Source organism: Labrus mixtus, chromosome 2 (assembly GCF_963584025.1).
Source record: "Labrus mixtus chromosome 2, fLabMix1.1, whole genome shotgun sequence".
NCBI classification, from domain to species: domain Eukaryota; kingdom Metazoa; phylum Chordata; class Actinopteri; order Labriformes; family Labridae; genus Labrus; species Labrus mixtus.
In genome coordinates, this window is record NC_083613.1 from 23,671,683 (window position 1) to 23,694,977 (window position 23,295).

The following is a 23,295-nucleotide window of genomic DNA, read 5'->3' on the forward strand; positions in this document are numbered from 1 at the left end:
AACAGAGACAACAGTGAAAGAGCTGCTAATGTTAAAGTAGATCCTGAGTACCATCTAGTGGTGGAAAGTGGCTGGTGAAAGATTTTGTCCACAGGATGCCAGATTGGCGGTTTACAAAGTAGTCTTTTGTCCTGCTTCATAATATTTAATAGTTTGATATATACATCAAAAGAAAAAAGTGTTCTTGCACATTGTAACTATTGGATAACTAAAAAAAAGTTTTTATTAGGCATATTTATTAATTCTAAGTTGGGAGCCAAGGGAGACTGAACTTTTGTGTCAGGCCTCCACTGTCTAGAAAATCCTCCCTAAAGTAAAACCAGAGATCCCCCATTTACTTAATTCATGAAACACAATATTTTAAGTGTGTTACGCACAGTGTGTGGTAAATTCTTAACTCTCATCTTATTGAATACTGATAATGTTATAATTTTTGTTTTATATATATATTTTTTTTTACAGTTTTCTTGTCTTTATGTAGCCTATCTTTCTAATTTGTTTTTATAGGAAAGCTCCCCCGCCTCTCCCTTCCCAGCATGTACAGCTCCCTATATTGTATACTCAGCCCCTTTCTTACTGCACACTGCATAGCCCCTGGCTGCAATTACATATCATTCATCCTTAGGTCGCTTTCTGTTTTCCACGCCCCACTTTTTGATTCGATTTTCAAAATTTGCAACATCTTTTCAAGTCGAGGGTTGGCGGTCTGCAGCTTTACACCAAAACACACATATATGTAAATTGCATCTACTGCATCCACTCCCAATAGCTATTAAAGATATCTTCATGCATGCTTTTTTGGGGGGCTTTTGTGCATTTATTTGGATTGAACAGTGTATATAGTTAGAAACTAAGGAGAGAAGGAGTGGGGAATGACGTGCAGGAAAGGAGTAACAGATCAGACTTGAACCTGGTCCCCCCGCTTCGAGGACAACAGTCGTTGTACATGGGGCACGAACTAAATGCTATGCCAACCGTCACCATATCTTCATGCTTTTTTATCACACTTACCTCTTTGTATTTCCAGACGTTTTTTTAAAGACTTATGGAAAAACTTTTTCATGATGTACTCTTTGGTTGTTTTCACATTATTTCACTTTCAAAAAAACATTTTTGGTTTCTAGAATGTACTTTTGGAGCACTAAGAACAAGCCCTCCCAGGTACAAGTACCCATTCTGTTTTGCATGCACATCCTCTTATTCTCCATTAGATGTCAGCGTTGCACTGTAACAAAAGGTACCATTCTCAATGAAGTTGTGTCAAAGGAGCCTTTGAAAGTCTCTTGGCAGCAACTGACTCACAGCTTCACAGGGGTACATTTGGATGGAAAGTCTTTCTCAGGCTCCAAGAAACATGTCAAATCATTCAAACTTCTCCGTCAAAATGTACTTGCTTCCTTTTTTTGAAAATCTTTTTCAAACTAAGACAGTGTGCCAGTCATTCATAGAGCTAAAAGGGAGGTCATTGTTGATTTTTATGCTGCCAAAAAAGACAGAACAAAGCCTTAAAATAAAACAATATACCAACCAATGGTTCAGAACATATCAGCATTGGGACAAATGATGCCAGCAGCGGTTGCAATGCGGTCAGGTTGAGGTGAGGTTTTGGGGTTGTTGGTTCCTCTTCAAGTTTGGTTTAAGTGGAAATTGAGATTCCGTTTGGCCTGGGGTTGAGAAAAGGATCTGTGGAATAGGGAAGCTTTTTCAGCAATGTAGAGTTTCTTTGAATTGTTCAAAGACAGAGACCTATAAAATATGTTTGCGTCTAAACTGTGTATACAACATCTTGTTTTATGCTGTAATTCTGCACTGTCAGAACAGCTAAGTTGGACGATAAATCAAGTGTATGAACCGGCAATTTGAGAACTACAGCCATAAAACAATTTCCACCCATTGAAGTTTTGAGCGGAACAAACTGTTTTCATTTCTCAGTTCCACTCTGAAAATTTAGAGTGTGTCCCCGTAGGCAGGGTGGGGCAGTGGCTCGGCAGACTGAATGGGAAGGTATTACACAGCATGACTACAGTCCGTCTCTGTGTCTACGTCTGTGTTCTCCGACTCCGGCCCTCGTGAGCTCACCGGCCACTGACAGGGATTTGGCTGCGGTCTGCTCTCACTGAGTGATTCCCCAGCGGGACAACCTGCCAAGCTGCGAGCCCTGCCAGCAACCCTCTCATACATTCCTCAACAGAGTGGACACTGCCAGCTTGGCCAGTCTGGGTGGGTGCCACCCAGCGCTTCCGTAGCTGACTAGACACCTGAACTAGCACAGGAGGGGAGAAAGAGAGAGAGAGAGAGAGAAAAAAGGATGGCTGGACGGCTGCATGGCTGGAGTGAGAGCTGTGTGAAATAGCCAACGAGCAACCTCTGCAGCTGTCGGGACTTTTTCACAACGATTCCACTGTTTCAGCCTCCAGAACAGCACCAATTAAAACTCTGCCCATCCCTCTTCTTGCCGGAACTTTCCTCAAATGTATGGGCTACATAAATGCTTTATGAAACATGCTCTCTCCCAGATTTATACAAATCTTGGTCCATGACTTCAAAGTTGCCCTCTGTAGCCAGTTTAAACTGAGTTACTAAATCAAAAACCATTGTGGTTGACCATTTCTGTCATCTTCCATAACTGATTTTTAAGATGGAGTAACAGTTTGTTGGCCACTTGAGGGCAGCAGAACATGTTTTAAACAGACTGACAACATACAAACATATTTACAACAATTATGGATTGGCTGGGCATTTTTGATTCAACTGAATGTCAACATTCAACATTCCCTGAACGTATCTTAATGACAAAGGCTCCATCCAAAATTGTCATTTTAACCCAAACCATGAATTGTCATTAATCAAACCAAGTCATTTCTGCTCTGCAACCTAAACAAACTTATACCATCCCATCATAGCATCTGTAAAGGTCAATGTGCCTCAGCTGGAACTTCTCAAAAAGAAAATGTCAAGATGGCCCAAATTGTACCAAAAAAGTACAAAACTGTCTTGATGTGCTTTGGTTTTGAGCTAAAGTTATTTAAATTATACATGTATTTGACCATTTTATTTAGAATTACAGTTTATACATTCTAGAAAAACAGTTTAAAATTTACCTTGATATATCTTTAGTATTGTTTTGTACGTCCAACCCACTCCCTCAAATCTTTAGACATTTGTTAACACTTTTAGATTTAATCAAGTTTGTTAACTGGAACTTGCAAATCTTGACAAATGACAACTAGTCATTAACAAGTACAAAATGAAGACTAATCAGGACCTTTCATTTCTGCTCAAGCTGAAGACAAACTTTCCCCTCCATACTTTGGATGACACACATTTAAAAGAACACAAAGGTTTTGGTCTTCCCATTGGTAGGGCCCAAAGTGCTGCACGGCAGAATAAGAAATTGTGTTGACTTCCAGGAGAAACCTTTGGTCCCAGCCACTTCCCTTCACCTTCTCCAGAGTGGGCATTCCTATAAAGATTAGCTAGAAATCTTTCCTGTTCTATGGAGGATAATCCCCTGAACAAGGCTGCCCGGCTCTCATATTAAGAATGATTTAGGCACAGTGAATTCCGGTCAGGTCAAGTCTCCACTTTCATGTTATGATGTGAGCTGTTCCAGTTGTTATACGTACCTTGTGGAGAGAATAGGAGCAGGCAGGAGAAAAGACAGGAAAAGAGGGCGGCTTTTTTTCTTCTTCTTCCAACTGTTCAAACAGAGTTCAAAGCCATCATAAGGATTTGAAACATGAATTAAGGTTCACTGATACACAACAGCTCAGGAAGCAAGTGTGTGTGTGGCTTCAACAAAGATGTCTGGGAGTAAACTTTTAATACATTTGAGGTCTCTTTGGATATTTCCACATCATGTTTTCTTACACACACACACACATACACCACACAGCAGAGCATTCATCAGGAGTGTATTAGCATGAATGAGAATTACAAGGAAGCGCGGGTGCACAGGGTCACACACAAGAGAGTGACTCACATGTATTTACTCCACATAATGTGATTTAAAAGTGACAGAGAGGACAGCGCTGCCTTACAGATAACAGAGAGCTGTAATTATCACCGTGGCAAAATTGGGTATAGTGGGTTAGGTAAGCTGCTGTGATGTGTGTCTATTTTAATTTCTGCACTCAAGTGATTCAAGCTTATTTCTGTTTCTCCTTTCTTTTGGCACAGATTCACGAATACGGGGAATGATTTGGCAACGGAAGCAATAAGCTCGCTTTTATTTAGTTCAGCTCATTTCAGTCACATTCAATGGTGAATAAAAGAAAAATCTGGGAAGGTTGCTGTAGGCAGTGAGCTGTCACACTCTCTCAGATTTTTGTAGGACAAGGCGAGCAATAGAAAATGGCCCCCTAACAAGATTTATAATTGTACGCCAAGGGTTCAAGTTTTGGCTCCTTCCCCCAGAGTGGGATTGGTCAGCATTTATAATTTCAATTCATTCATGGAAAACACTACGCTGTGGTCCTCCGTAAAGTGACTGTGTGTCGGAGGAGATGTGGAACATAATACCAGAATTAGCCTTGGAAAAGCCTCCTCTGATGGAGCACGGGGAGAAAAGGCTGGCTTATTTCAAGCTAAAGTGAAAAGGACTGTATGGGCAACACAGGGGTTTTAGTGGTTTTACAGTTCAGCGGTGGTGTTTGAAAGCACAGGCTTTCAGCTACGTGGGTGGCACAGTTGTTTCTAGCATCTCTGCTATTGTATTGTCATTGGCTCTATTGCACTTGTCAGCATCATTGCTCACTTTCTCAGGATAAATGTTGATTTTGCCTTATATAAGGGAAAGCCGAGGCAGCAGCGCTTTGATTCGTGAAATTGCCATGGCCTCAGTGTGAGAGCTTGTGTCAATGCAGATGTCCAAATTCCTCTGACATGTTTATTGTTTTCTTTTATCTTTTTTGCGCAGGCCTTTCGGCACACAGTTCCGCCGCCACTGTTGCTGAAATCTTGTGTGCCGTGTAAACAGAGAACCAGAAAATAACAAGCAGAAGAAAAAGGGAAAATTTCCACCCCTGCTTCATCATACTCCTTTTTTCTCTCTAGCCCCCCTTCAGCGCACCCACCACTTGTTGTCCTTTATTTGTGGCCTAAGTGCCTTGGCATTAAATCTTATTATTTTTTGGTAAATAAACCAGTTTCTGGTAGGAATTACACACAACTTAGTGTGAGGTCCTTTTCAGAGAGGGGGCCTGGATCCTTTTATCTAAAATGTTTTCTATTTCTGCTTTTGTAAGACACTTTTGACTGCTTTGAAAGAGAGAAACAAGGTTTTTCTTGAGTTTCTGGGGGTGAGGTTGGGGATTTTTTCTCGGCATTGTGGTGAGATTTATTCGAAGAGGCTGCATTTTTTCCTGATTTCCCTCTTTGTTCTCTGTAAGTAGTTCCAGGTCCCCCCTCAGTCACACACACACACACACACACACACACTCATCTGTATGAGTGTGTGCGTCAACATGCACGAGGCAATGCGATTTTGCACATGGGGTGTGTGTGGAGCACATGTGTGAATGTGTGTGCGTGAGGGTGAGGCGGGGACTTGATGTGACACCTGCTGCTGGGATGAATAGGGTCAGTGGCAGGGCCCTTCAGCAGGCAGCAGCTGCTTGTTCTCACTGCAAGACCGACTCTCTCAGCACCTCAAAGCCTCCTGGACTACAACTGAGGCCCTGACACCATACCACACATAGTGCCCCCTACCACCGTCTCCCATCATTACAGTTATTATCTCAAACGACTGCAATCCCTTGTCTCCCGGGGTCACAAACTTAATCATTCGGAAGGAAACCTGAAATTGACCCCGAGGAAAACATCAAAAAAACAAACTTCAATTTCCACTTTTCTGCTCTCGGAACTCAGGAAGAGGTTTCCAGACAGCTGCTGACAGACAAAGATTCTTGGTATTTGGTTGGTCTGACCTGTCTGTGCTCTCTTGCTGTGTGGTAGTCTGCCCTGCGTGTGACTTAGTAGGTCTGAAAACATTCCCTGTGGCATAACAGAGGAAGAGGGCAGGAGATAAAACATCAGTCTGTGTTTTAGAAAAAAGTTTAAAAGCCTTGACACTGGCTACAGGTTATTTCCCCCATTTAATAGAGTTCAGTTTGAAAATAGAGTCATAATAACCCTTTACAGTCATAGTTGACTTTCAATTCTACATAAATATCCTCTCCTTTTTATTGATATAGCCTTTTCCCTTATCTTTCCAGCAGAGGTCAGCCTTTTATTAACAAATTTAGTTCCACAAAAAAAAGCAGCTTTTTCATTTAGAAAACTTCAACCTTATGGCATTCTGTTGGATATTCCACATGCAACAACAGGGCTGGTGTTTCTGTGACAGCGGTGATGCCAGCGCAAAGAAAGAAAAAAAAAAACTCTCCTGTCATCACAGTCCATTTAGGCTGGAGCACATGAGCAAAGTACAGAGTGTGGTCCTGTTGCTTGTTGCTCGGTGTTTGTTAAATGAAGGGTTCCTTCAAAAGACATCAAACAGGTGCTTGGGGGGGGGGGGGGGGGGGGGGGGGGCTACTGCAGGTTTCGACTTTGTTGGCTTGGAGGAGAAAGAACAGCCTTAAACAGAAAAGGGAAACAAGGTATCCAGTTGTGCTGAAACTATTAGCATAACTGGGACAAGTACCTGACATTTCAGTATGAAAACGTTTTCACCTCTGTTAAACACATTTTTAACCTGAACACATGGGAAGTAACCCGAAGATGATGTGGGCTGGAAAAAGCAGCCTTAAGATGGAGGTTGTATGGTCTTGGTCCTTTTGGAGAGTTTGTAGTTGAAGTACATGTCAGACTTGGACTGTGGGGCTCTCTTGGGCCAGCAGGTGCGTCCGTTGCCGAAGTAGTCCTCCAAACACTGACAGGTGTAGGAACCATCTGTGTTGACACACTGAGCGTGACGGCTGCACCGGTGAGACCCAGTTAAACATTCATCCTTATCTGAGGAGAGAGAAGTTTGAAATGTTTTAAATGACAGCAAATATTGAATCACTTTTTTTTTTTATGAGAGCAAGGCTGCTTCACAGCTCGGTACGGAGGGTTTCGAGGACTCCGTGTTTGAAACCTGCTCGACAGAGATATTTGCAATGCTCATCACATGGATGAAAACAAAAACAGCTTGTGGGTGAGCCCACAGCTGAGTGGGTGAGCTATGACTGCTCATCAAATAAACATGGTCTCTGAATCCTCTGCTGCCAAAGCACATCTTCACATGATCCCTCTCTCTGCCAATTAGCACAGATGAGGAGAACATGTGGAGCTGCACTGTGATCCGTTTTTTTTTGTTTTGTTTTTTTTCCATTTACAGGATTGGACATGGAACAGATCTGAGAGTGGTTTCAAAAATGTCATACATGTGCGTCCCTGCGGCCTGGTGGTCTAAGATGCACAAGACTGCGTTTTAACATCTTTGGCAGGATTTTGGTGGGGGACTGCTGTTGCACAATATATCCCCTTTACTCTCTCTGCATGTTTTCAATTTACTGCCAAATTGTGTCAAAACTATGGCGGGTGACAAGGACCAACATGCTGCAACAGCCATTTTCATTATAGTATCAGTATAAAACGGCTACAATTCAGACATTATTCAAATTAAAATGTATCCCTAACAAATAAAAAGGTGCAAATATTTATTCCCCTTTGAGAACAGTTTGTCCGTGAGAAAACCTCAAAAATACCTTTCCACTTATGGGCATAATTGCACATTAACCTTAGTTAAATATTTTTATGAGCAACATGTGACCATCTGTTAAACCAAAATAAAGATTTATTCCATATGAAGTGAGTTGTTTGACTAACTTTGTTTGGTAAGAAATAGAGAACACACCTCGACATTGCAGCGAGCCCTGGAGTGTCCCAATCACAAAACCATGCTGACACACACACACAAAGCTGCCGAAAGTGTTCTTGCATGTCTTCCGAGGCGGACACACGCTAGCATCATGGTGGCACTCGTTCACATCTGCAACACAAAACAAACGACGGTCAATCACCAGCAACACATTTGTCAGTCGGACAAAGTTTTTGGTCACATTCTCAGGCTCACCATCACCTTCTGAAGCAAACACACAAACACGTACATACACACAAACCTTAACTTGTAAGGACAAGGTGCTTAGATGTTTCTTGTCTTTGTTCAAAACAATAATTACCTTAAGAAAATGGTACAAATTAGTACTTTGACCTTGTAACCACATCTTTGTACTGAGGCTTTGAAAGGTGGTATTCTCTTCAAAACAAGGAACGACCCCAAAACACAATCTTTTGACATACTTCATCATGGCTGCATTTTCAAAGAATGACACTCAAATTACGTTTTAGTATTTGTTTTTATCATGTGTGAATGACAATAGTTGCAAGATTATAATTGACCCACTAACCTACATCCCTTTCCAAGTTTTTAGTCTCCTAAGATCTTTATTACTTTGTTTTGAGAGATTGTTCAAAATCGGCAACACAATTCATACAATAAATATGACAGAAATGACCTTATAATCCTACTAAGAATAAATAGGACATCAGTGAAGATTGACTTCAGAAAATGCTCCAGTACAGTGCATTGCATGTGCTAACCCAACTGTAATCATAGTTTTGCATCAGTGGCGCAGAAGCTTTAATTTTGCTATTGGGCATTAAATCTTTCCCATCAAAACGCTTAACCCCTGTGTGAAAATGTGTTAATGGCCATGAGAAAACCCGCTGGAGGCTTGTTCATTACAGGACAGAAGAAGTCTGCTGCAGAGCTATTGAGGCGACTTCAGTCGTAAAGCGGTGGGACACCGAGGAGAGAGTCCAGGGTATGTGTTCCTCTACTTCAGGTAATTAAAGGCCTTTTCCCTCTCGGGTGGAAACACCAAGTGAAGAGGTGCTGGTGTTGACTTTACTGCAGTAAGCTGACTTGGGAAGCTGTGTGCTTCACCTGTGGTATAAATGAAACCAAAAATAAATGATGTGGACTTGTACGATCATGGATCCAACGCAAGCTGAGGTTATAGAAGCAGAAAGAAATGACTGATAGAAGAATGTCAGTTTATTTTCTCCACAGGAAATTGCAGGAGAAAAACATTAAGTTAATAAAAAAAGGTAAAGAATTTTGAATTTTCAACCACAGTGTCTTCTACCAGAATATTCCCTGCTCATTTGGAAGTGACATGTCTCGAAGGCATCCTGTCAATTGGCATAGTGGCATACATTCATAACATTTCCAAATTTAACTCCAGGTTTTTGCTTCCAAAAATCCAAGACCGTTACTGCCAAAAAGCCAAACTTGAGTCTTATAAAGGATAGTACACAACAAAATACGATATAATGAAGGCTATTCACTTGTTAAATACATTTTAAGTGCCTGAACTACCATTTTTCATTGTCTTTATTATTCAGTCTGACATAATGTTGTGCTTAGAAAAACAGGAAAAGCATTAAATCTACCCTTTCTTTGGTAATTCAACATAGTGATGAGCTGTGTTTCGTCTCTGAGGCAGCATTACCTTCACAGGTTTTGTTGTCAGCAGCCAGGTGGAGGCCTGGGGGACAGAGACAGCGCACTTCTTCCCCTCTCTCCATCTGGCAACCAAACTGGCAGCGCAGGGAGAAACATGCGGCCTCTCCTGGAAGACAGACAGGGAAACACTGGCTGAGGATCGGTCAAAGAATTGGGCCACTGGATCACAGCTCGGAGAACACACACATACCTGTTTTTCAGTTCATGTGAGGTGCCTCGTTAAAAAAAAAGCAATCCCCAGCCCACAATCACGAATACATTGTTAACCCTAAGATCATATACTAACCTAAACCTTTTACTGACTTAAACCACTAAATGAAGTCTTAACCTCTTAAACAGACCCTCTGAGGAAGCTAGATCCAACAAAGTCTCTTCACTTTCCGAGATAGTGTTGGACTCGGAGGGTTAAAAAAAATGTATAGGTTCTCAAAAAGACACATAAAGAAGTAAACACACACACAAACTGTCATTCCAACACAGTAATATTAGCACACAGCACACATGTACTGTCTCTGATAAACTCTGACTACAAATGGAAACCTCATTTTAGTCATGTCAGACAGTCAAGTACCTTTTTGAACGCCTTTCTGGCAAAAAAAACAAACAAAAACAACATTTGACTTTGTCATGATTCAAAGTCTTTCTTTTTATTGTTGTTGCCAAAAGGAGCGCCTGATTCTGACGATTATGAAAGCTATATTTATTATAATGTTCAAGAACAAAATCCTTGACTTTTTTTCCGCAATCCTCAAGTTTATTTGATCTATTATGCCATGGTTACAATTCAGTGATTTAAGAGAAAATGTTAAGAAAATGTTCAACAACATCATTGAAGAACTGTTGTTTTTTTAGGTTTATCCATTTATATAATCCTTTTTTTCCACAAATCTTTCACTATCCATTCAATAAAAAAAACTGGACTTTTGCTTCTTTTGCAGAAATGATCCAACGAACAGAAATATCATCAGTCAGTTTACCGGTTTTCTTCAAATGGGTTTCAGGTGGTAGACTGTAACTTTTGATTTTCTGTTTAAAATTAAAATGACTCACTGGTGCAGGTGCATCCATCTGCATTGAGTGTGTATCCAGGTTCACAGTAACAGCGATAGCTACCGTGTGTATTCATGCAGCGCTGGGTACACGGTCTCTCCAGGAAACCGCACTCATTCACATCTGGAGTCAATGTGAAACATAATTCAAGCAGCAGATAGAAATCATTACAGTAAATGATGCTGGGGAACACGGGCAATGGCTAAGAAATTGTAACAGACGATGAATTTAGGAATTATACTCTACCTTCATCACACTGAGGTCCTTTATACCCCTTGGAGCATAAACACTTGCCTGGCCCCACACATTCGCCGTTAACACATGACTTATTGCACACCGCTGTGGAGGATTGTAAACACAATACAAACCAAATCATGCGGATATCTCAAACGTCTGTACACTTATATATAGGATACGATCCATCATTTTCTTAAAAGTGCTAATAATAATATGTTGATGAGTATTGTGTTATTTTTTGTTGATATGGTTACTGTGGAAGCAAAGAGTTTCCTAATTACAAGTCCAGCAGATCTCATTCATTCAGATCGTTCTGTTTCATGACTTCTAGAAAATGTTATATTCACTTTCCTCCAACTCTCAAATAAAATATTTGATTCTTTAGCTTTTAAACACTATAATGTATTTATGTGCTAGTTGCTGGTTTGAAGCAATGTTGATGGGTGCGTTGTAGTGAACAAAAACAATGAAGTTGTTGGCTTTTGAAAAAACAAACCAATGAGCTGAAGGAGGCTTAAATGCTCTGCAGAGATTTGGGTAAAAGAGTTGAATGACAACTCTCTTTGTTTTTTGTTTTTATTGAAGTGAAACCTTTTGAACTTAAGTCATTTAATGCACTAGCAGTGTAAAACACATTTTTAGGCGGGAAAGGTTGCAATTAAAGTTTTACTCTATAAAGTAACAAAAAGTAGAATGGTGGTTAAATCTCATTTACAGCCATTGATAAATGTGGTTTAGTGAAAATTTGTGCTGAGTTTGTTGTGGTGTAAGATGTCTCCAACTCCAAAGCTTTAATATATATATGGTAGTATAGAACACTGTAATATGTGAGGAAAACAGAACCAGAAAGACAAGATTCAAAACTCCCCTACTATTTGTTGTTTTGCTGGGACGGCGAACTGATAACCTTTGAACTGTTTGTAATATGTCACTGTAGTTGTGCCGTCACTAAACTGCAGAGTGACTTACGTTGACAAATGCCGTTAACATTCCTCCATCCCAAACAACAGGAAGTTGTTTGACCAAAGCTGCAGAGTCCTGGCTGTGTGCGACCCCTAGAGTGCTTAAACATTTCCACCACTGACCTGCAAGGCAGGACAAAAGGTTAACAGACCATTAAGCATCATCAAGTCTTAAGGGCTTCAATTTCAGCACAGACTGCACACAGAGTGGGATACAGATGAATATAAGCACAGAGGTTGGTGTGATTTTATGTCCTCACTATAAGTTTAAGCAAGCCAAATAGATTAACTTTAAATAAAGTTTGAAGTCAGCAGCATTCACATTTTTTTTATCCAAGTCATGTGAGATCAATGGTATTTTAAAATGATAAAGTCAAAAGGAAACAGTATTCACAGAAGTCTACAGCGCTATCAAATTACTTTAAATGTCTCTTGTGCTAGAAAGAAGCAAATGATCACAGGTCAAAGATCAACATTAAGACTGCAGATGATGTAAAACACGGTATTTAATCTAATACACATACACAAGCATGGTTATGTCTTTCATCAGCCCCATAGTTCTTTAACATATCTATAGTCACACAACTGTCATTTTTAAATCCACAGCGGGATGCTTTGCATTTTGGGGCTGTCAGAAGATAGGAAAGACACCATGGACACAGTTTGAGGTTATTATATAGTATTTGCAGTGCACTTAATTGTCATTCAGAAGTCATTTTAGACCAAGTCTACACCCTGGATAGCTAAATTAGCCCAAAACTAATAAAAGGAAAACTAAATGAAACATTTCTCCAAATATTAATCACCTAAAACACAAACAATTATGCTCATTTAGGACTTTTGTGCCTCTGGTGAGACTTTTGAAATGTTTGTCTTTTCGCTCGTTCAGATCTTCATATCTTAAAAATCAAATTAAGCCAACTTATATTTGAACTGATATTTATATTACGGGGGCCCAAATGCTTCATCCGCAGTCTGACATGAATATGAAGAATATAGCAATAAAACAGTTTGTTGTGAGATGTTTTGAGCACACTAATCACTACAGCCGTACACTGTAACTACTCATGAAACACCTTTCTCATTACCATGCATTCAGCAGAAAACACTTGAATTCTAATTTTTTCCCTCATTAAAATCTGCTGTCATAAACAAAGCTCCAATAAACTATATGGCCTACAGAACCACTGACAAAGCTTCATTTGTACCCGCTGTAAAATCTCCTCACACCCACACTGTAACACGAGGCTATTAAAAATGATTAGACACAGGCCAAGTGGGTTCATTTTACATGCTCACGCTGTACTGGAAGAGCCAACCAGCTGTCTATATGAATAAGATTAACACACAGACGTGGAGTTAATGAAAAACATTTCTCCATGTAAAAAAAAAAAGATCATAAAGTGATTCTTACCTGTCCTGATGAAGAACAAAGGAGAGTGTAATGAAATGCGCCATCATCACAAAGGCCCTTTGCCTAATTTCAATCATTTTCTTCCACCAACAGTTCTACAATATTGCATTAAGGTCATATTAGCCGCATCATGTCATCAGAAACCTACACTCCGTCAAAACAGACACTTGTTTCTGGATGTGTGCGTTCAAGTGTGTTAAAAAGGCAATTTCAAGGTGTGCGAAAGGGCATTTAAGTGTGTGACTGTTTGAGAAGTAGAAGGGGGGGGGAGGTCACATGGTTTAATTGTAGGGTGCTGAGAGTAAGGGGAGTGACAGCTCACCTGTGTGCAAACAAAGAGAGGGAGGGATAAAAACAAAAGGAGAATTACAGGGACAGAATGGAAGTACAGGAATGCGAAGAACTGACATAATATGTTCATGTTGACTAAACAACATCCGCTTGATGTGAATTTGCTTGTTTGTTCTGCTCCGTCTCACACAATCAGCATCATCAGATATAAAGTTGTTGTTATTCTGAGAACTTTAAGGACCGTGTGTTATTGTTACACTGACAGTTTAGTCCTTAGAAATAACAGTCCATAAAGCACATGTACACTGAGGTTCTAAGTTTTTTACTATAATCACATTCTCTTCATTATGTTACATGCTGGTACTGTTCAGGCAGTCCCTATGAGGCTGAGATTTCATCTTCTGCCTGCAAAAGGCTAATTCACATGTGGAACCAAAGCATGTAGTTTCACACTTAGCTATTTGCTACAATAAAAAAAAAGATGTTTATTAGAGAGTATGAGGAGCTTTACTGTGGACGAACAGTTTTCCCTCTGCCCTTTCTTCACTTTAAGCAAACTGGTTGAGTCGAGTCAAAGTTTATTGATCTAGTTAAACAAGTGCTGTACAGGTTTATAACACAGTGGTGTATCCAGCCTAGTAGAGAAATAGAGAAAACTTGCCAATAACAATCTCGATTGATTGAATCAAAATCTCAAGAACCATGCAATGCTTTATAATTATAAGTAAACTTTGAGTTGAGTTTTCAAATAGTGTTTCTAAGGTCGAGAATGAACTGTAAAGCTCTTTAATCACTATTACTATATTGTCATATTATTGTATTCATCCGTCTCATTTGTTGACTGAAAGAAACTAAATAAATTCATTAAGTATTAGCAAAAATGAAAGACAGACGCACAGAGGAGGACTTAATGTTTTCTGAAAGTTGGGACTTACAACTCTGGGTCGGAAATATCTGCTGGCTGCCTCAGAGAGCCTTTGAAGCCTTAACTATTACCAGTACTGATCAGGGTGCAATCAGTTGTATTAAGCTCAAAGGCGGAGTCCATGTCTGGAGGCCTGGTGGTCCTCTCACCATGCAAAATCAAAAGCGCACATGCACACACACAGACACACACACACACACACACACACACACTTACACTTCACGCACACACACACACACACACACAAACATGAATCTTACTTAAACGCTACATCTGTCTAGTGAATGAACATCAGCTGTTAGAAAAAGCCTTTTTAAGTTGATGTCATTGCTGACCTCACTACAGCTTCACCAAGGGGACATATTAAACTATTTATACCAATTCCCACCAAGACCAACATAATTCTGCTTGTAAAATCAGTTTACAGCAAACCAGACTTTTTTGTTCCCACTTGACACCTCAATTTGTCTGACCTGAAAACAACAAATGCCACACACTTTGCAATGTTCCCCAAACCCCATTCATCTAATTGTGAGATTATTTGTGGGTAGGTGGCCTCTGAATGCCACCACTGGAAAGAAGACCATTACGCAAAAGTACTCAGCACAGCAACATCTGTTTCAAGTTTGAACAAATCCTACCTGTAAAAAACGAATAATTGATGCACTGGTTGATGGAAGTAAAAACCAAAGAAGGCTGCTTGAAAATTGAATATTTTCTGTCAAATTTGTATCTGCTCATTTTTAACTGTGTGTCTCTTTTCTGTTCACATGCTCTCAACCCCCACCCAAACCCTTCATCTTGGATGGTTTTTGTCAAACGTGTCACCACCACACATCAGCCACTGAGGGGGAAAGAAACCATAAATGACTAGGCATGGTCTGTCTTGAATAAGCGCCAAACCTCACTCTGTATCTGTCATAAACGATACAATTAAACTTAATCCCTCTTGCCAAAAAGGAGTACAAGTGAGGGAATCGAAGAAAAAAGAAAGTGTCCGCTACAATAAAACAGAATGATAAACGTTGTCTGTGCTAGCACAGTGTGTGGCAAGTGACGCCTCCGTCTGCCAGCATGCACTTGGTGGGCTCAGATCAAGATTTAGAGTGTGTGTCTGCAGATCTTCCTTTTCTTTTGACCACATTAGAGGTGTGACACATCTGTGCTCTTTGATTCCTCAACCTGAAAAGGGAAGCTCCACAAAGAGATCACAGAATTAGCCTAAAGCCTCTTCCCCAACCCCCACCTGCTCAAAAATGTAGACATATCAATCAAAAATGATGAGATTGGATAGAATCCGGCAATGTTAAAAGACAATTCCTGGAAAAATGCTGGTTGTCAAGCACAAAGTACATACAGTCTGCTCATATTAAATTATACTTTTTCAATGATGTTGTTTCAACTGACATGATGGTGTGCTCGCTGGACATTTTCTTTGAGAGTATTTGCCTAACAGATCTTTCCTACAGAGATAAAATAAATAAAGAAAGAAGTGCACTGGAAAAATCTGATAAAATTAGTTTTTATAATTGCTGTTTATCATTTGGAGTTAAGGGCAGAAAATTATGGCTAAATCAAAAAGTGGGATGAGCCTTGCATCTTTTCTGCAAACTGAGTTATAGCAAGAAATGTAAAGTACTGAGTCTCTTATTGAATTCTGCAGAACTCTGTTTCTGTTATTTATGCCTTCATAGTCTCGTGCCTATGAAAAAAGGGTAAAAGTACATCTGGTTCTTATGCACAAGTTTTCAGTATGAGTTACGGGTGTAACAGTACAAAGTAGGGACGGTCCAGTTTGTTCCTCAGGTTGGGGTTCTGCATACGTGAGATTGGTAGAACGGGAAAAAAGCAACAAAATGTCCTGAATGCATATCTCTAGATTTCTCTAAGTTATTTTAAACTGACAGTAGTAAAAGTCACAAAGTGTTCCATCTAATGTCCTTTAGAATGTTTCTCCAGCCTGTAGCGTATTAAACAAACAATAAAGAGAGAGAAAAAACAAAAACAATGCTAAATAAAAGCAACACAAAATGAAAAACATCTCCTGATTAGAAAAAATAAAATTATTACAATGTCAAATAAAAAGACAAAATAAAATGTGTCTTTAGAAGCAACGTATCATATTTATGATAAACCTGCGTGTCTGAGAGATTATTATGAACCGCTCAAAGGTGCACAATGATTACTCTTAGCTGAACTGTGCGGTCGCTGAGCGATATCTTTGAGTGGCATTGGAGGCCCAGCCATCTGTTATTAGTGCAACAGTGGTTGCAGATTACATCTCATGCTCAATCACCGCTGTTCAACACCAGTAAAGGGCAGTTCCCTGACTGCCTTATGTGCACACCGAATGAAAAAAAGGCAGCGTCCTTTAATACTGCATCCACACGCATATCTGTTGGAATGTAAATGCAACTAGTTTTATTTTTTAATGAATTTCCAAAATGAAAAATACTCATTCAAAGTCATCGACTCTCTCTGCCTTCACATCGAGAGGCTTTTTTTAAAACAGCGGGGAGATGTTGGAATCCTGTATACCTTCACCTAGCTCATGGGGTTAGTATATCTAGGTGATGTTGTCTAATATTCATTAGCTTGTTCAACATATTTTGAATGACATACCGCACTGGGAACCATAAGTTTCCCCACACACAAAATATCTAAAGAAGCGAGCTGATGTTCTGGCTCTGTACATGTCACCCTTCTTTTTCTTGTGTTTTGTTGTGTCTGCTTTGTCTTTTGCGTTTTTTTGTTCAATAGCGTTAGGAATTGGATACTGTCGTGTGTGACTGCCTTTTTTTCTCCACTCAGACATATTATGCATCAAACCATGACGTCTGTACCTTGAGAGTCCGGGCAATTACAAATACCATTACAACTCTAGTATGAGTGTACTAAAGATTAAGATTAAGATTAACTTTATTGTCCCAGTGGGAAATTTGTCTTGGACTTCACAGAGCTCTGATGCAGTAGCAAAATAACAAAATACATTCATTCGTCGGTAAAACATGTCCGTTGAATAATCATTAAATTACATACAAGTGAATTACTAAAACCATAAATATGTAAGCAATGCATGTATATCAATGCAATTGTTTTTTATATTTTTGGGTGAAATGGTAGAAATTAACAATATCCAACACTTTTAACTTCCACCATAAGACCCTGGCAAAGAATATTCAATAGGATTGGAAATGTTATATATTATTTTCAAGAAATTGAAAGGATCAAATGCTTTGGTAAACTGTATCTCTGTAAAACAATTTGCACGACTATTTCAATATCAAGTCTGGTATGAAAACAGTTGTGTGTCAAAGCGGGGCTGTATCATATTTTATTTTGAGGGTGTAACGCTGATTTATGTGTTGCTGTGAGAAGACTGTCAACAAAACAGATCTAGGTATATACTTTTACCAGGTGGCAGCCATGATGATGGACATTCTGGGGTCAGAGTTCAGAAAGGGCTTGCAAAGGAGCCACCCAGGAGTGAGGGGTTAATGACTTATGATCAGGGATGAGGTCAGGACACGAGACACCTGCACAAGAGCCCGAAGCGTGCAGCAGGCATCGATGTGGCAGCAGGATGGAAAAAAAGGGGAGAGTGTATTTCTCCATTCATCACCATGATGCTCATTTAAATACCTCTCTCTCTCTCTGTTCGTGTTTTTTTTGTTTTGGGCGGGGGGGCTTTTTATTCCTTTAATTAGAGATGGGACAGTGGATACAGTGAGAAATCGGGGACCTCTAGAAATGACTGATGTTGGCTATATGAAGAGTTATCTTTATCACTTATTGTCTGCCTTGTCTAGTTTCTTGGTGCATACCGTCTATCTATTTTTTCCCACTTATCCAGGGTCGTTCTTTGGTAGCAGAAGTCAAAGCAAGTTGACCCAGACATCCCTCTCCCAAGCAATGTTTTCCAGCTTTTTTAAGCTTAGTATGATACTCTGTACTAAAACGGAACTTGAAATTAAAACAACACTGGTTTGATACTCGACACCTAATGGATCAGATACTAGATTTGGTCACATTAGGGATTCAAAGTTTTTTACTGAACAAACAACACCAGATGCGTTCATACTTACAGCCATATGTTTCCTCAACTCTGTGGATACAAGCTTTTAAAAACTGCTTACTAATGCTAGCCTTGTCTGCTGCTCTCATGTATCTTTAACAAAAAAGGTCAATGCTCTGATCCAGTGACACTGCATGACTTGCTCTTTTCATCTCAGTTCCAGGGATGTATCCCTCTACTGCCTACTTTTGGGTGGTGATGTGGGTGGTGAGTCAATGGAGGCCCAAAACGCTGGAGTCTAGGGCCCAAGACCAGAAACATGTCACGAATCAGTAACTTTAGTGTTGATTGAAAACTCATTTAAAAAAATCTTATTTAGTGAAGGCCTGTCTTTGCCCTTGTGGAGGAGTGGATGGGGAGCACCCTAGCGCCCTCTATTGAACAACGGCCGCTTAAAAAACAACTTCCTCACATTAAGATTCAAAACACAAGAGTGAAGCTATTATTATTATTATATGTGTTGGTGATACATGTTTTCTGATTTCCTGACAGGTTTGTTTACAGTACATCAGTCTTGTTTGTGAACCCAAGTCAAAAAGGCATGTATTTCTGTGTATGATCCTTCAGTGCTTCCTCTCTATTCTGTTTGTGTAACAACCTCTTGCTTTCACCACTTTACCATGCTTGTCAAGGCTATAGCTGAACTGGGAGTACACAGTGTACAGAGAGGCAGTGCAGCCATTCGACACAGAGCTTTGAAGAGATTAGGATGCACACAGTACACCACCAACACAGGCAGTCTCCGTACCAAAACAAGGATTAGGGCTTTGGCAATGTCAGTATACTAAGAAAAACACTTAACAATGCAAATACGCCAAAGCATCACCAAATAAAAATGACACCAATGCATTTTTTAACCTTATGTGGCACTGAAGAATGAATGGGCAATATTTTTTGAGAAGGAGTAAACAATATTTGGTATTCGGTTCAATATTTCACTGAGGAGAAGGGCATGTATAATATGTAATCCTTTATTTCTGGAATAACACTGACTTGATTTATTTGTGATTAATTTGGTAGAGTGCTTTCTGACACTGGAGTTAGAGTTATGGGGAAGCATTTGTGTGTGGGTTTGACTGAGAGGCTGTGAAGTGTTGCAAGTTATTGTGATACTAAAGCCATAAACAATCTGTTGTTTTTTGTTCACTAAATTCTGCTTAGCTTTTTGGTTTTGCAGTAAATGATGATTCATTCAACAAGTGAAAAGAATGATCTCTTTTCCTACTTCTAGTCAGTGCACATGCTGCAGCATTTTGGATCAGTTGGAGAGTCTGTAAAGACTTAGCAGCCTGATGAAAGGAAATTGCAATAATCCAAAAAAAAAAAAAATGCATTGACTAGCTTTTCTGAATGGTTTTTTAACGGAATGCACCTGATGTTTGCGATTTGGCTCCTATAGCTTGCCATTGTCTGTCTTTATTTCACATTGTGTGTTGTGGTAAGTTTGGTAAAAAGGTTTTTATTGTGCTTATCGAAAACTAAACTTAAATAGCTACTCCATAGTGTTTCTGGAAACTACAGCTCTATTTACCACTACACTTAAACCCTGTACAGTACTACACAATATGACAAAAATACTCTGTAAATGTGAAAATCCAACTCATGTTACACACATTAAAGTACACACATTGTCGGTTTATGAGACATCTGTGGGGTTGTTTGTCCAGTTTGATGGAGGTGGAATCTTTAATAAAACGTAACTACGTAATTACTTCGATAGTTAACACTATCGAAGAGGCGTTTCTCTGGGGCTATGTGCAAAACATAACTTTATAACATGTAAATTGTGACTTTTCTGATCAACAATCAGCATCGAAACATTGGGGGGAAAAAGGTAGTTTTACATGAGTGTTTCCATCAAATTGGACAAACAACTTGAGGGTCTTGGTCTCCCCAAGATGGTGCATAACAAAGGAATGCCTTTGTTGAAGTTTGTTTTATGTGACAGTTCCAGGACATATCCTGATAAAATATCTCCCAGATTCCTAACCTTGGTGCTTGATGCCAGACTGATGGCGGCCAAGACAGTTACATCACCAGAAAATGTCTTTCCGAGGTGTTTGGGGCCAAGCACACTAACTTCAGTCTTGTCTGAGTTAAGTAGCAAAAAATGTCAGTCATATTAAATGTGAGATCTAACAGGACAAGGACAGAGATAAATCCACTGTCTAAAGCCATAGGTAGATTATTTGTAACTTGAACCAGTGCAGTCGCAGTCCTAATGTGGACTCTAAATCCTGACTGAACGTCCTCAAGTAACCTGCTGTTATGCAGAAAGTCATAAAACTGATTAGCCAATACTTTACTGAGGATCTTTGCAATAAAGTGAGTTTTTAAAATAGTAAACTAGGTTGCCTGAATGAAGAGTGGGCCTTTTAAGAAAATACTTAATTACAGCAACTTGAAATGACTGTTTCATAATTTGTCATTAAAGACATATTGATCATATCTAGAAAGAAGTTTAACACTTTTTAGTGAAAGACTTTTAACTCCTTTATTTTGGAGATAGTACAGTGGTTAGATTTAAAAAAAAAGGGAGAGATTGGGGAGTGGCATGCGTAAAAAGAGCTACGAGTTGGATTAACCTGGGCTGCCCGCTTGGAGGACTATAGCCTCTGTACATGGGGCGCATGCACTGACCACTATAGGCTAGGTGTTGATGCAGTAGACTGATGGTCAAGAAAGATGTGCATGCAGATGTTGGCATTTCTTTCTATGCAGTCATGTAAATGAATGTTTCTGTGTCACTACTGTGAGTGCGTCTGTGGGTGCTTGCTATTGTGCAAGACCCCAACCTCTTTTTTTTAGTGGTGTGTGATAAACTGTTTGGTCCTCACAGCGCAGCAAAACAGGCAATGCCAGTACAGATAAAGAGAAGGCATGCATCTGGCAGAGTTCACCTTGGCCTGGACACAGACTCACCATCAGTGGTCTGATGCAAGCTGTGGCCACACTTCAGTCGAAGAGACCACATTTTTGCATCCGCAGAAAAAAACAACTGTGCTTTAATTTTCTTTTCCTCTCAATGTTACGTTTTCTCTCTTTGTAGGGCAGGTTAGGTCTGGATGTAAGTCAGTGTTGGGATAGCATATTGCATACTTTTCCATTTTCTTGTAAATTTAGACAGTTACATGCAATGTTTCAGTAGCCAGATCCCTATGAATTTATGTGGACAATTTCGATCAGTTGCTGACCTTTTTTGGCTTTGCTTGGTCTCTTTGGTTGACAGAGACACACAAACACTGTTTGACCCCAGTGTTAGCTATAGTGTCAGCAGTAAGGCTGTGGCGGATGTCCCTCTGTTGACTCTGGATGATGTAAGCTCAAGATGAGCCCTGCAGATTAAGAGCGAAGACAAACAAAGGGTCCTGCCAAGATGAGCCACAGTTTATACAGATTAATATAACAATACAGCCACACGAGCGCTGCCGTAAACCATTTGCATAACTCTTTTTAATGTGTTTCGGAAAATGTCTTTGCTTTGCTTTCAGGGAATACCCCCATATGGAAACTTATACCTAGGTGGTCCATTTCAACCGACAGCAGTTGTTTACCTACTGAGGCTGAGGATCACAGAAAGGGGAGGCGGACAAAGAGCGATGTGTTGTCTTAGACAGCCATATGCAGATTCGATGTGGATCACACACACAGAAATGTATGATATATGCAGAGTAACACATGCACATGTAGGGAGCGATTTGCTACTGCCCTTACCCTTAAAGTAGCACATTTCACCAATATCTGTGAATTCTTTTGTTGCATTTTCTGATGCATTTTGTTCCATAATTAAGACACCAAAAAGGAGCAGGATTGTTTTCAGTAAGAGGTTTATTCTTAAAGTGGGGGCAGAAACCCTGAGGAACTAGTTTAAATTGGCTCACAATAAAAAAAAAACACGAGTGTTTCTCAGCCAGGATGGATGCAAAGAATCAGATTAGCAGGTCTTTTCAGAAGGCAAAATAAAATAAAACTCATATTTAATCCACAATATGAAGAGGCCTAGTTCCCCCTTAAATTTACAGTCAATACAGTATTAACAATAAATAACTATTTTAATAAGCATTGACAACTATTTAAGATATATGAATCTAAGAAAACAATATTGGAAGACTATCTTACATGCATACTTTACTGAGTGCGTCCCGACCGCTGAGCCACTTGCAGGTGCCACCATCTCCACCAGGTTTGATCACTACCTGTTGTTCCATAAGACTCTTCAGTGATCTTATCAGGAATTCTTGTAGCACTTAATAATGGATGCAATCTGATGTTTCACTATTTAGCCAGCACTGGTTTCTGGTATGATCCCACTACTTAACTGAAATTCAACCAGTTCAACCACTTGCAGTTAACACCAGTGTGGTGACTGCAATTTATCCAACCAACTTTTCAGCACATTTGACATATCAACTTATTTCCTCTGCACCCATAATCCTATACTAAACAGGGCTGTCACATGACTCCCTTTTCATTCAGTTCAGTCATCCCCTGTTGGTTGTCCATGTTGTAAATATGATAGGAGGGTATCAAGGATTACTGTATCCTTAATTTCTTTGGATTGCTGCATGCAAAAGACCAACTTCTTTTTCTAATCTGAAGATTCTCTTTTTTGACACTTTTGGAGAATAGAAAAGTTTTGGTTCCTGTACCAATGCCTCCAAGGCGCATTTCTCTAACAAATAAATTAAGGACTTTTCTGGACCTGTGCCTTTTCTTGTAAAGTTAAAAAAAGGCTATTGCGTCTACTTTGCAAATTGACTTGTATAGCGCTTTTCTAATCTTCTGACAACGCAAAGCGCTTTTTACCCTTCATGTCACATTCACCCA

The 23,295-nt window shown here is 39.7% G+C and overlaps 3 protein-coding genes across 4 annotated transcripts in view; all 3 read right to left on the reverse strand.

The window, feature by feature from the left end:
* mmaa (metabolism of cobalamin associated A) overlaps positions 1–23,295 on the reverse strand; it is a 147,602-nt gene that overhangs the window by 36,736 nt on the left and 87,571 nt on the right. The gene's annotated exons all lie outside the window — the stretch shown is intronic.
* On the reverse strand, positions 6,621–9,668 carry LOC132954655 (nephronectin-like). The gene is made up of 3 exons (XM_061027274.1): positions 9,501–9,668; positions 7,841–7,975; positions 6,621–6,954 (listed from the first exon to the last, which is right to left on the reverse strand). The coding sequence occupies exons 1-3, from the start codon at positions 9,574–9,576 to the stop codon at positions 6,746–6,748; spliced, it is 420 nt and encodes a 139-aa protein (XP_060883257.1). The 5' UTR covers positions 9,577–9,668; the 3' UTR covers positions 6,621–6,745.
* LOC132954849 (epidermal growth factor-like protein 6) lies at positions 10,551–13,383 on the reverse strand. Its single transcript, XM_061027425.1, has 4 exons — positions 13,178–13,383; positions 11,771–11,886; positions 10,811–10,903; positions 10,551–10,687 (listed from the first exon to the last, which is right to left on the reverse strand). The coding sequence occupies exons 1-4, from the start codon at positions 13,252–13,254 to the stop codon at positions 10,551–10,553; spliced, it is 423 nt and encodes a 140-aa protein (XP_060883408.1). The 5' UTR covers positions 13,255–13,383.

Excerpts from the sequence above, each read along its gene's own strand:
- LOC132954849 (XM_061027425.1), bottom strand. The coding sequence starts at position 13,254 with ATGATTGAAATTAGGCAAAGGGCCTTTGTGATGATGGCGCATTTCATT. Across the intron at positions 10,904-11,770 it reads TGTTAACGGCATTTGTCAAC|CGGTGTGCAATAAGTCATGT; the intron begins GTAAGTCACTCT and ends AATCCTCCACAG. Across the intron at positions 10,688-10,810 it reads AGGACCTCAGTGTGATGAAG|ATGTGAATGAGTGCGGTTTC; the intron begins GTAGAGTATAAT and ends CATTGACTCCAG.
- LOC132954655 (XM_061027274.1), bottom strand. The coding sequence starts at position 9,576 with ATGGAGAGAGGGGAAGAAGTGCGCTGTCTCTGTCCCCCAGGCCTCCAC. Across the intron at positions 7,976-9,500 it reads TGACAACAAAACCTGTGAAG|ATGTGAACGAGTGCCACCAT; the intron begins GTAATGCTGCCT and ends TTTGTGTTGCAG. Across the intron at positions 6,955-7,840 it reads GGGCTCGCTGCAATGTCGAG|ATAAGGATGAATGTTTAACT; the intron begins GTGTGTTCTCTA and ends CTCTCTCCTCAG.